Source organism: Rhipicephalus sanguineus, chromosome 1 (genome assembly GCF_013339695.2).
Source record: "Rhipicephalus sanguineus isolate Rsan-2018 chromosome 1, BIME_Rsan_1.4, whole genome shotgun sequence".
In the NCBI taxonomy this organism is placed as follows: domain Eukaryota; kingdom Metazoa; phylum Arthropoda; class Arachnida; order Ixodida; family Ixodidae; genus Rhipicephalus; species Rhipicephalus sanguineus.
Window position 1 is genome coordinate 67,541,105 of NC_051176.1, and position 12,139 is coordinate 67,553,243.

The following is a 12,139-nucleotide window of genomic DNA, read 5'->3' on the forward strand; positions in this document are numbered from 1 at the left end:
CCGCAGATTGAATTTGATTAATAGAGCTTACATAATACCAGTCTAGCTTCATGTAGTAAAATGTGTTTAAAGGAACACTAAAGAGCAAAACGATTTTTCTCGCATTAGTAAAGTAGTAGTCCGCGATACCAAACACACCACGCTTGCTGTGAGAAGACGCTTAATAAGCGAGAAAACGCGCAGAAAGAAAATACAGGTGGCGACGCCACCTTTGGAATTCCCGCACCATTTGCCGCGACGTCACATATTTTTGACGGCGCCGGCTTGGGCCTACATAGTTCCTAATCGGTTAAATCGAAGAACATTGTCCTCTGAGGGGGCCAGAGACTTGACATAACGAGTTTGTTGAAATTTCGTCGAGCCAGTGGCGCCAAAATACGCTGAATGCTCTTTGAAATCTTTTACGTCACGAATTACAAAGTTCGGCGCGAAATTTAAAAATGAAACTTTGAACTTGGTTTGCTCCTCTAATAATAAACCTATGGTGATGAAATAAACTACACAAGAGTTATCTGAGCACACTTTATCAATCTAAACCAATTCATTGTTTCTTTTTAGTGTCCCTTTAAGAAGAACCACCCGGCTTCATTTTCTCGCGGATCTCTGTTTTTGTCAAGTTCACACGCGAACACGCGCTGTGCCTCAAAATTATAAACTTGCACTAGCATCGGTATAGATGGCGGGCAGCGTGAACAGCGTGATAGATACACGTTCGCGGAGATGCACGTAACTTCGCCGCTTCGCATTTGCAGGCGCGCCGTGCCTTGAGCAGGAGTGCCTCGATGCGCACCAGCTTGCTGGTGGGGGGAGGACGGGTGCGCGCATCGGCTATGACAGAACGGCTTTGGAAATAGTGTATTTGATCTGCAAATAATATAAAAAATGGCTTTTTAATGCTCCAAAACAGAAGCTAAAGGTAGCCAGAAAGTAGCCATGGCGCCATCCTGAAATTTTGTCGCCAGACGTGGTCGCAATGTAGCCACCAACGGCAACCCTGAGATGAACGGACAGATGGATGTTATGAGCGTTTGCTTTGTAAAGGGGCAGTGGCTTGTGAACCACCAAGCTCAGTTTCTAATTAGGCCCAATGCCTTGCCCATCTGAATTTAACATTGCTATATAAAAAAGGTAAATCATGCGCCCCGTAAGGACAGCGCAGGAATTAATGACGAGTACACGATAACAAACTGAGCCTTTTGGCCATTCGTATCAAGACTGCCAACATCTCAAAACTCGACGGCGCGTCTCTGAAAGGCGCGTCTCTTAAGGAGCGCTCGACAGTGGTGTAGGACAAATGTTGCACTTAATGCTTATAGCAACACCGCCGGCGTTACGACAAGACCACTTAGCAAGATAGGCAGAAGTGCCGACTGTTATGATAAAGAAGTCCTGCCTAGTCAAGCCCACTTGTAAGGAGCATCTCTGGGCGATAGGAACAGCGGCTGGGAAGTGCAGTTCTTAGAGGATCTTTCTTAAGGACAGGCGTGCAAGAAAGTGAAGAGCTAAACCATGGTCTGCATAGAGACATGAGAACTGCTTACAGATAAGACGGAAATGATGTTGTTAGGCCGTATGAGATAGCGTATAAAATAAGAGGAACATGATGTTCGGTGTCAGTTGGAAAAAGAAAAACGGCGTAACTGGAGCGGCACTAAGCACCCGGATAACACATGCATGCAAGAAAAAAGCACTGGAATTCCGAGAAAGCGTTCACAGAGTGGGAATTACATCAAAGAAGGAAACGGAATGCGAACTGCCTGGCCTCGCAGAAAGTAAAGTAAAATTATGATAGATGGGCTTTAGGAGTAGGCTGGAAAATTAAAACCGTTCCCGTTATTTATTCACCGGGCGAAATATCACAGTAAAAGAAGAAATAGCACAGGCCTGTATACAAGATTACAAAACATATCGAATGTGGATGACGTAATTAAATGCAACAAAGCATGTAGCGCATAGCTATTAAAGGGAGTAGTAAAATAGTAATCCAGAAGCGACAGATGAGTCAGGCTTAAGTTATCCATTCTAAAGAGACAGGGCGCGCAAACACGGACACAAGAAAGAAGTCGGGACACCGCAAACGCCGTTTGTGGTGTCCTGACACTGTGACAATACTGGTTTTATTACGGTCGATGCTTATTTTTTTATAGCATTTACTTGCATTTAGCAGTTACGTATAATCACTGTTAACTGCAGTAAAGACAAATATACGATAATTCGTTCCATGTTTCGCAGCAAGACATACGTCTTTCTGCAAACGCCGTCACGTGACGGCGTCCGACAAGTCTTGACGGCCTTCCTATGCATTTGTTAGAAGCGAAGCGGCGCGCGGAGCGGGGGCTGAAGCGTCCAGTTTGCGAAAATACTTGAGGCGCGTGTACTTAAATTTAGGTGCACGTTAAAGAACCCCAGGTGGCCAAAATTTCTGGAGCCCTCCACTACGGCGTCCCTCATAATCGTATCATGGTTTTGGGACGTAAAGCACCAACAAATATTATTAAGCGTCCACTTTGGTCGAGATCGGGAGCGGTCATTGCGTCGCCCGCTATCCCAGCCATGCTACAGGAGCTACGCGGAGAGCGCTATGTGATAGTGGTAGATGATGACGATGGTGATGCGCGGTGATGGTGGCACTACAGTGATCTTCTTTGTAATGACAATTATGAGACCACTATTGTTGCGTTGTACTATTTCATTGATGGGAGATTGATACCGGTGGCATACAGGAACGTTTGATCGCAATCAGAGTCGATCCCAATCAGGCTTGATCAGGATCAAGTGCTGCTACACGGTAACATTTAATCGTGATCTGGCCCGAATGGGATCAAGACGATGGCGATCTGCGTATTGCAATCTGTCTTCTAGATCGTGATTTGGCTGACGTCTGCGCTAAACTTGATCTGGATTAGACTGGACCGTACAGCAGTGAGCATTGTAAATCGCGATCAATGAATCCCATGCGGCTCCGCTTTGATGCGCGTTCAAAAGTGTGTTGCACCGGTATTAACAGTCTTTTAGCGCTTTCCTAAAGTAAAATATGAACGTGGTTGCGTGAGGTTTTGAGTTTTTACGTGTTTATAGAGAAACCTACGGGCGATATTCAAACGATTGCCGCATGTACACTGCAAGAAGCAACGCAGGAACGAAGCCGAACCTAACGTAAATAGCCTACAGTAGGTGAAAGTCTGGAAAATACTACATGGGCAAAAAGCCTCAAATATCAAGAAGCAGTTATACAACAGCAATGAAATTTGTCAGAGATGGTGAGTGGCGTTACAGATGGCGCAGTGCCTTCGCAATATTTCATTTCTAACAGTCTCTATGCAAAACTCTAGTGACCCCAGTGACCCCAGTAAAACTGCAGATTCAGTTAGATATTGTACTCGGGAATGGTTGTGGACTTCTAGAATGTAGCGCACTGGTGACACTGTTCTTGATGTATGCTTGCTTACTTTTCAGAGATCTCCTAAGTGTTCTTGGTGTTTTTTTTACAGCTGTAGCCGTCGTCTTCAGATGGTCGCTATACGGTGGAGCCAGGAGAAGTACAAGGTTAAAGCCAAGTCTCGCCGTGTTGGAGTGAAACGGTGGATTGACGGCTGTCGGAAGAAACGGGTGTCACTGGCAGCTCGGTGTGCGTCACGAGGTTACTGGAAGCGTTCAGGTCGGCGTAGCGGTCCCTGGGCTGGCATGTAGCCCATGTCAAGCCGGCACGTGTCCCGCTGCTTCTTCGTTTATTACTTTGGCTTCCACCGCTGAGTGTCGCAAGCGGCGCACGAAGAAAAGTCCCGTCGCTGTGGTCAACCCGTTACGAGCCGACAATTGTCACAAACTGCACAGTGGCCCCACGGTGCTAGTCGTGCATCTTTTTTTTTCCCGCGACCGCAGAGGCGACCATGAGACATGGAAAGAAGATCGCGCTTCAGGCACTGGCACTTTGGAGGCAAATTTTAATGGTCCTCATTCCCATCATTTTACTTCCGTTACTCTTCTTCGAAGACGTTCAGGTGAGTTTCCACCCCTCTTCGCTCGTTGCAGGAACGCGCGTTGTGCCGAACAGCTCGGCTAGAACGTCCTCGTCTATTCAAAAGATGCCGTCGTGCGCACTTTCGTCTACGCGCCTACTTGTACTGGTCTTGTTTTTCTTCAGGGTTGTGGCACTAAGGAGTCCTGTTCCATTTCTGGGTGAAGTTTAGTTTTCCTCTTTGATCAGCATGGAGATTTTTCCGCACCGCTTAAATTCGTGCTTGCCGTTTGTAAAGCGCGTTGCTGGGCTAGCTGCCACAAAGCTGCCATTTGTTATCTGTGCACACTTTAAATACCGTCTCAAGTAGGTTATAGTTCCACTGAAGCAATAATAGTAAAAATACAAAAAAATTGTTTTTTCTTACAACTAGAAGCTGGAGAAAGAACATTGACATTCAATCTGATTAAGTATGCATTCATTGTTGAATACCTCGTTTGGAAAGAAAATCTAATGGATTGTTAAAAAAAGGTATAATTTTTTTTATTGAGCAGAGTGGTGGCACTTTTTTTCCCCCACTTCACTAACGTTAACATTTTTTTTTTCCATTTCTGTCCATTGAGCTAAAAATGAGCTGTCGATGAAGCCGTGTATAACTATTTCAATGGCGGGAGCATCTTAGAACTACCCGACTGCAAATAATCAGCGTCCATATTCACAGAAAAACGTCTTACGCTGAAAACGTTAGTAAGACAACATTTCCGCCAATCCTTATGCGGAGTATTTCATTAGAGAAGGTGGCAAGGCAATGGGAAAAACACTTGGTAAAAAAACGTTTTGTTCGATTCAGCCCACAATCCATGCCCGAGAGGTCTGACCCTGTCTGCGAGGCACTTTTGGGTTGTTTTTTATTAGTGCGTTATTCGTGTAAAATAGCGTACTGAGTATTGTTGTCATGCCATGTCAAACGTAAGTGCGTGAACCAACTGTCATGGCACATACCAAGTATCAGCGGTATGTCCTATGACCGTTTGATAACGTTCCAAAACTCCTGTGAATTTTTCTTGCGCTATCGGCTGTTTAAGACACGGTTGTTTTTCTTTTATGTGTTGTCGAATGAGTCATGCTTAAGCTACACGCTTAGTTGTAGAGACTCTACTCTGAATTTGGGAGTAAGAAGAGGGTAGTGCAAATATTAGGGAAAGGTGTGTGTGTCGATATTGTTGGGACCCATGTGAAGAGAGCATTTTCAGTGCCGTCTTTTTTTCGGGTGTACTGAACGAATGCTTTCGGCGCCGAATGATTATGTTATGAGCCGATTATCTTGCGGAAGAAGGGGAAGAATACGAGCTGTTTTTATGGCCCCGCTCAGAGTACATATTGTACACTAGCCCACTTTCTAACATCTAATTGTAAGAATATTAAGGAACCTCTCTGTGCAAAGGCCGATAAATAGCTCGACCAATGAGGCAATGGTACTTTAATATTATGAAACTTATCTCGATTCTATGCAAAATGGGACTTAAAGTTCGCGTAGTATTTCTTTTAAAACGTCGTAAAGGGTGTTTGAAACTCGGTGAAAGCTCGGTGAAATGGCGGCGAAAAAAAAAAAACAAACAACGCGATGGCTCGGAGCTCATGTTTTCGCACACTGTGTTGGCATACTTATTTTGTGCTAATTGTTGCACACGTGCGTTTGGCGTCCTAATTATCTAAGTAACTATGTTGTGTATCGTCATGCTCTGCGTAATATTACTGTGCTGTGTAGCTGGCGTTATTTATACTCGTTAAATGCATTAGCTGTATTTGGTCTTGTTGACTTTTTGATTTAAAACTATGCATACAATCTGACACCCAAAACAATAACCTTCGAGGTTGTTTAATTTGTGTCGCGTGTCAATGCCTAAAACTACTGCAATATTAAGTTCATTTTCATGGTGCATAAAACTGCTCTCAACAATGGCGTTCCAAAGAACGCTTCACTGACGAAAGCTCACGCATTAATTACGATCCCATGCTCGTTCTTGCCTATCCTTTCGAAAGTAGCGCATCAAACATAGCGTGAAAATATATTTTTAGCGGCACAAAACAGTCTTTCATCTTCGAGTGGTAATATACCATGCAGATACAAGTGGCGCCATCCCACAGCGAGAGCTTTCACTTATCTGCTTACAGAATACCTGCATCGCCAAAAATGGCGCTTCTGTCGAGGGGCTTTTCGGCAAAGAGTCGTCATACAATTTCCCAAGTTATGAAATCAGAATACTGCTACTCAGCTTGAAAAAATATGAATCAATAAAATGTTAGCCAATATGGTAGCCAAAAACTATTTGTCATTTCCTAATGGACCCCTCATCACGCACCGCAGCAAGTTTGAGTTAATCGCAGGGCTCTGTAAGGTGCCGTCTGGGGAACGTTTTACCGAAAGAAATTTTGAAATTGATTAATTATTGGAGATATTAGAAGAAATTGTACTGCCTCTTATCGATGCTTTCACGAGGCGAGCTTCGCTGCCGAGTGACGTGACCAACGCTACCTTATTTTTATCTTCTCTTTCTATTTTTTATTATTGTAGCGCGAGCGTGCCCAGACCGTCACGCGCGCGCTACTCAAACCGGCCTTCAAAGCTCGAAGCTGGGGCGTAGACATACAGGAGTGTGAGCTTTCACTCTTTCTAAGCGTGACTCCCGCGAATGAAAGCACACGCGGCCATCTGTTTTAAATTTCGGCTGCTTTCGTATAGTGCAAGCGTTGCGCAGACAAGATTAGTAGCGAGTGGTCTACACGCGCAGCTTGTTTTCCTCACAACCTGGTTAGGGTCTTTTTTTACATTTTTCCGAATACTAACGTTGAGATGAAATATATGCTGCCTCCTCACGCCACTACGTTTTATTAGTTCCGGTTTCATTACAGTGCTGGATTAAAGTAATGAAACTGAAGAAAATTTCCCATTTTCTCCCCATAGAAACAAGAAGCCGCGACTAAGGTATGGTATACCTGGTGAGGTCTTAGCTACAAAGATTAAATAGTTTTAACAGGGGAAAGAAGTGCATTTTACGAGAGCTCATCTAGCTTAATGCGTTATTGTTAGGTGTGGCACAACTGGGGTATGCACAATGGCTGAGAAAATGTGGTAACAGCTGCGTTTTTGCAAGCGAGTTTTCCTGAAAGCGAGTATTGTTTGTCACACTCAAAAAAGAAAATTAATTTTGATGTGAGAGCACAGACTATAGTGTACGGAGAGTGCTTGATCTGGACATTCTATGCTTCAGTGAGATCAGAATGTTAGAATGGTTAAAAAAAAACAACAAAAAAATACTCTAAGATATTGCGACATATCGCTCGCACTAGTGCGTGGACACTGAGACAACGGCAAATGAACCATTGGCGCCACTGATGGATCTGAGTGCCATTTTCCCCAACGTGCTCGAATTTCTAGAATAATGTTGAAGTGAGAGCCACAGAAAGCACCGACAAGCGCTGTCTGCAAATATGCTGTCGACGATCTTGTCTTTTTCGCAGCGACGATTGTTGGAATCATGTCCGTGCGTCCTACCTGTAGAAGCGCGGAAGACCCGTGCCGACAAAATATTTGTTAGATTGCATAGAATTTCCGATACGGTGGCGTCTTTTCGAGCGTGATCGCGCCATAAGAAAGCTCAGTTGCTGTGGGCATTATTTCGCTTGAGAAGTAAATTTAGAACGACAGACAACCAGCAAGGTGCCCTAAATCTAATATAATTTATTTCCCTGGATGGTTGGTGGCAAAAATGTTTTATTATTGTCATTACTGTCAAAAATGGTTCAACACCTGACAATTTTAATTGTCAGGTGTTAGGACTTTTATCGCATTGGCTCTTAGAACATACATGATAAGGCTATGATTGTCTTCCTGAATAGTAATTTAAGAATAGTTTTTAGAGAATGCTGATAACGAGGGAGTCGCGTGGCAGCTGATCTGGCCAGCGCCAGATAAGCTACCAGTCTCAGCAAAAAAAAAAAAAAAAAAAAAAAGAAACGTACCCTGCCGCTTTGTTTGCCCAACTAGAATAGATAAGCGACCACCACTTTCGAACAGCAGCCTTGTTTTTCAAAGGCTGAAGACTGGGCGTGTTGGTATAGAATAATTGTGGCTTGTATAGCGCAACGATTCGATGGGACACACAAGAAAAGATTCACACACAACAGAGCGCTATTGTTGCGCGTCAATCTTTCTTGTCTGTCCCGTCGATTCGTTGCGCTACACAAACTACAGTTTTCTTTTTCAGGAAAGGCGGAGAGTTCAATGGAAAAGTAGGTCCTTGAAGAACTGAAGCAATGCAAGCTCTGTAGCATTCGCTTGTCTCTAAGGGGTGAGTAGTGAGCCCATGAGGTGTCCCTGGGGCGTCACAATTGAGCCCACGAGCGGAGCATTTGAGCGCACAGCAGGAGACCGCGCTTTCAAAAGACGGCGTTTCGACAACTCGTCTGTCTCTGCTTGTGCTGCACGTGACAGGCGTCGCATTGTGATTAGTATGTCAGCGACGTACTTGTGAGCGGTACGTTACAACCGCAGACAGGTGTAGACACAGGAGACTCATCTCTCTTTGCTTGGCATGTCAGCAAGCATCAGTTTTATAGCCCCGACATTCATTCTATAATATATCGTACCGTCTCTAAACAATAAAGCCCGTAGCTTTGTACCATGCGCTGCGTGCTTAACTGACAGTGTCTTGCATCGGGACTGGAATTTCCCATTTCAATATTAATGAATGTCGGCAAGCAATGTTCAAGACGCTTCACGCCTATTTATGCCGTGACTTTTGTCCTTAGAACCTTCGAGCCTTTGCTGCAGTGCTTCAAATTTGTCACATCTTGGTTATAGCGCAGTGTTTCGTGATTGCTATTTTGAGCTATACGTGGCATGAACTACCGGCATACTCACTAGGTGGTTGCTGTTTGTTTTACAGAAAGCTCGCTGTGCATATGTCGTCAGCATCGTGGGCCTTTATTGGATTGTGGAGCCCATACCTTTGGGAGCTACATCACTCATTCCTATTGTCCTGTATCCGATGCTCGGTGTTCTTACTACGGAAAGAACATGTCAACTTTACATGAATGTAAGTTCTTCGTAGGCTGCTGTCACAGATTACGATAATGGGTGCGTAACGTGCGGGCGAAAAGTGACCGTGCCGGAGAGCCCCCGCTTTAAAACTCCATACAATAATCATTCATCTGCTCTGAATGCGACGCTAAAATTAGACAGTGAACTTTTCGGAAGCCTCTATTTCTAGCGGAAAGAAATAGAGCTGTGCGAATAGCAAAATTTCGGGTGCGAAGCGAATTCGAATATTGAAGTGTGAGTGCGAATCGAATCGAATATTTTTCGAATATTTCTCGAATATTTTTCGAATACTTCGAAGCGAAACTGCAGAAAAAAAAGTTGGAGAGGATTCCTAAGCATATTCTTATGAGATAGCAACATGAAAATGTTTCTTTTCGCTAGGTTGATGAAGCGCTGGCGGGGTGGTGTTTCATAGTTGTCTTATCAAGAATGAGGCAATGTAGAGGCCCAATTTATTTATGTACATGATTTGATGCAACCAAAGTGTTGCCGACAACACTCTAGACGTGATAGGCAAAGATGCCATTTCCTCAGCCTCTCCTCCTCTTTCAACTTCTGTGGAAGCCCAACTGATGTGGCGGACGAGGGTGTGCTCCCTTCAAGTCCGGAGTTCCAAATCTGCCTCGTAGACGTCGATATATAAGAACATCTGAAATTTTGGATGCTAAAAAGCTTCGGCGTCCGATTTTTCGGACTTCCTGCCCAAATTTTAGGTCCAAAACATCATTAATTGAGCCCCCACCTCTGCCACATCTTTCATCTCCATGTTGGAACCAGCGTTCTCTTGAGTTAATATATATGCGACCGTAGCGCAGCTTGAAAGACAGCTTTGCCGCAGTACGAGAGTGTAATGAGGTGAAGCATATCAAAAATCTAGGGACGGCTTCCAATTGGACGTTGTTGACTGTCTCTTGGCTAAGTTCGACCGTACCGGAGCTTGATAGGCAGCTTTGCCGCAGTACGAGAGTGTAATGAGGTGAATTATGTTGAACATCTGAAGGGGTCACTTTCAATCGGACGTTGACTGTATTTGTCTTTAGGAAGTTCGAATTGTTCAAACAGTAAAATCGAATAGCAAACATCGAATCGAATAGCAAACACTATTCGAAAAATATTCGAAATTTCGAATATTCGCACACTCCTAGAAATAAAGTTTGAATTTCGGATGGTGTTCGCGCTTCTTATTTCGCTCGATCGTCAGCTCCTAGCATTCACAATGCTCTTAATATTTTTCTGGTGTACTGGCGAACTATTCTGCCTCTAAAGTTAGCAAAACAACTTAAACGAACGCTTCAATTCCATACATGAACTCGATGTCAAGGTCAGTTGCTCTGTCCAAATAGATGGCAAAGATAAATGGAAGGAGCTGCGTATTCTTTACAAGGAAAAGTAAGATTTTCTTGGTAGATGGTATCCAAATACTGAATTCGTTGCACGAAACATTTGCGAAACAAATTCTTAAACTTCCGCACATTATGCCATTCTTACAAACGAGACGCATGAAAATCTCGCAATACATTCGTTAAAGCGCCCAGACAAGACTAACATTAGCATGAATAACTTTGACATATACTTTTAGTTTATTATAGAACGTCTGCTAAACTCTCACATAACCGAGAGATAAATTCCCCATCATATTTACGTTTGCGTTTGCAATCTCTCTAACTTCTGTTACAGGACATAAATCTTATGTTCCTGGGCACCCTGATTATGGCCGTCGCCATCGAGCATTCTCATCTGCATCAAAGGATCGCCCTCAAGACATTGTGTCTGTTAGGCACCGGCATCAAGATGTCAGTGAGCCTTATTTACTGATTGGCAAAGTTATATTTGCACGTCATGTCTAAAAGCGCTAAAAAACTGCTTGGTACGAAAGACATTAGACAGGGAGATGTCTAAGGAGGTTACAGCAGTCATGACTTGTGTTCTGTTATCCTGTACTTCGAATGGAGAGCATGGTAGAAGTCGATATATGAAGCAGAATAGACGAATAATTGACTGAAGAGCCAGTTTGTTCACAATGAGACGAAAGAAAAAGCGGTGCTGCAAGACGAGACAAAACAAACAGAAGCTATTATCGCTATTGTTTTCTTTTGTGTGCTACATGGCCAATTTTTCATCAAAGGTAAATTATTTCGTATGGTTGACCAAAACATCTGTTGCTGATACTTGAAATTTGGCTAATACCTCTTTCACACTGGACATTTTAATGCAATTCGAAGAGAATGACATTCTCATCTAATGACAATATTGTGCTGCTAAACGGTGATATTCAATGTCATTAGAAGGGAATGACTTCTGGAATCGAATGAGTTCAATAAACTCATTCGGCTGCGCACTCAAATCGAACGTGTACTCCCCTCCCCAGACACAAGGTGAATAATGGGATGGAAAGCTTTGAATTCGAGAAGCAGTTGTAAAAATGTGTTACAAAATTTGCGCGCTCTACGGGATCTGTCATTGCAAAGAAGAAACCAGCTGTCCCGCAAGCTGTCGCAATATGTTTTTAACCTTCACCTCGGTGGCGTCTGGCGCCGGTCGCTGGGAGGCATCAGCGAACGTGTTTGCTTGGATGCGATGCTCAGTTTTGTTACTGCGTCTCTAGTTAGCATCTGTTTGACGAGGAATTATTTTCCCATGATTAAGGCGCTTTGCTCGCAAGTGGAAGCACACTACAAAGAAACGCTTCGCCAACTGCAGTGAGCGTCATCGTTGAGCGTTGCCATATCGTCCATGTTGTTTATATTCAATATATTCAGTTTATCGCCTATGGTTACTGGCGAAGCGTTCTGGCCAGACATTCCAAAATAGAAGCTCTCTATGTGTATTTTTTTAGTGATTTGTCGCCCCATATTTCTTCTAATATAAATACATTGGCTTTCCAGTCACTCTACACTTGCCTTCTGAAGCTTTTCTTGCCATGTATTTTGGAATTATTGCCATTACCATCATGACCGAATTACATTACTTCTTGCTGTGTAGGGCCGCAACGGATCGAATGACATTCGTGGCACCGAATGTCATTCCAATCTTGTGGCATTAAATCATCCAGTGTGACAGGAGTACAACTATTACGG

The 12,139-nt window shown here is 43.7% G+C and overlaps 1 protein-coding gene across 1 annotated transcript in view; it reads left to right on the top strand.

The window, feature by feature from the left end:
* Window positions 1–3,727: 3,727 nt before the first annotated feature.
* LOC119392699 (solute carrier family 13 member 3) overlaps window positions 3,728–12,139 on the top strand; it is a 61,214-nt gene continuing 52,802 nt past the window's right edge. The window contains exons 1-3 of the mRNA XM_037659703.2: window positions 3,728–4,001; window positions 8,908–9,057; window positions 10,740–10,855. Coding sequence (XP_037515631.1) covers window positions 3,891–4,001; window positions 8,908–9,057; window positions 10,740–10,855 — 377 coding nt within the window. The 5' untranslated portion in view covers window positions 3,728–3,890. The remainder of the gene's footprint in view (window positions 4,002–8,907; window positions 9,058–10,739; window positions 10,856–12,139) is intronic.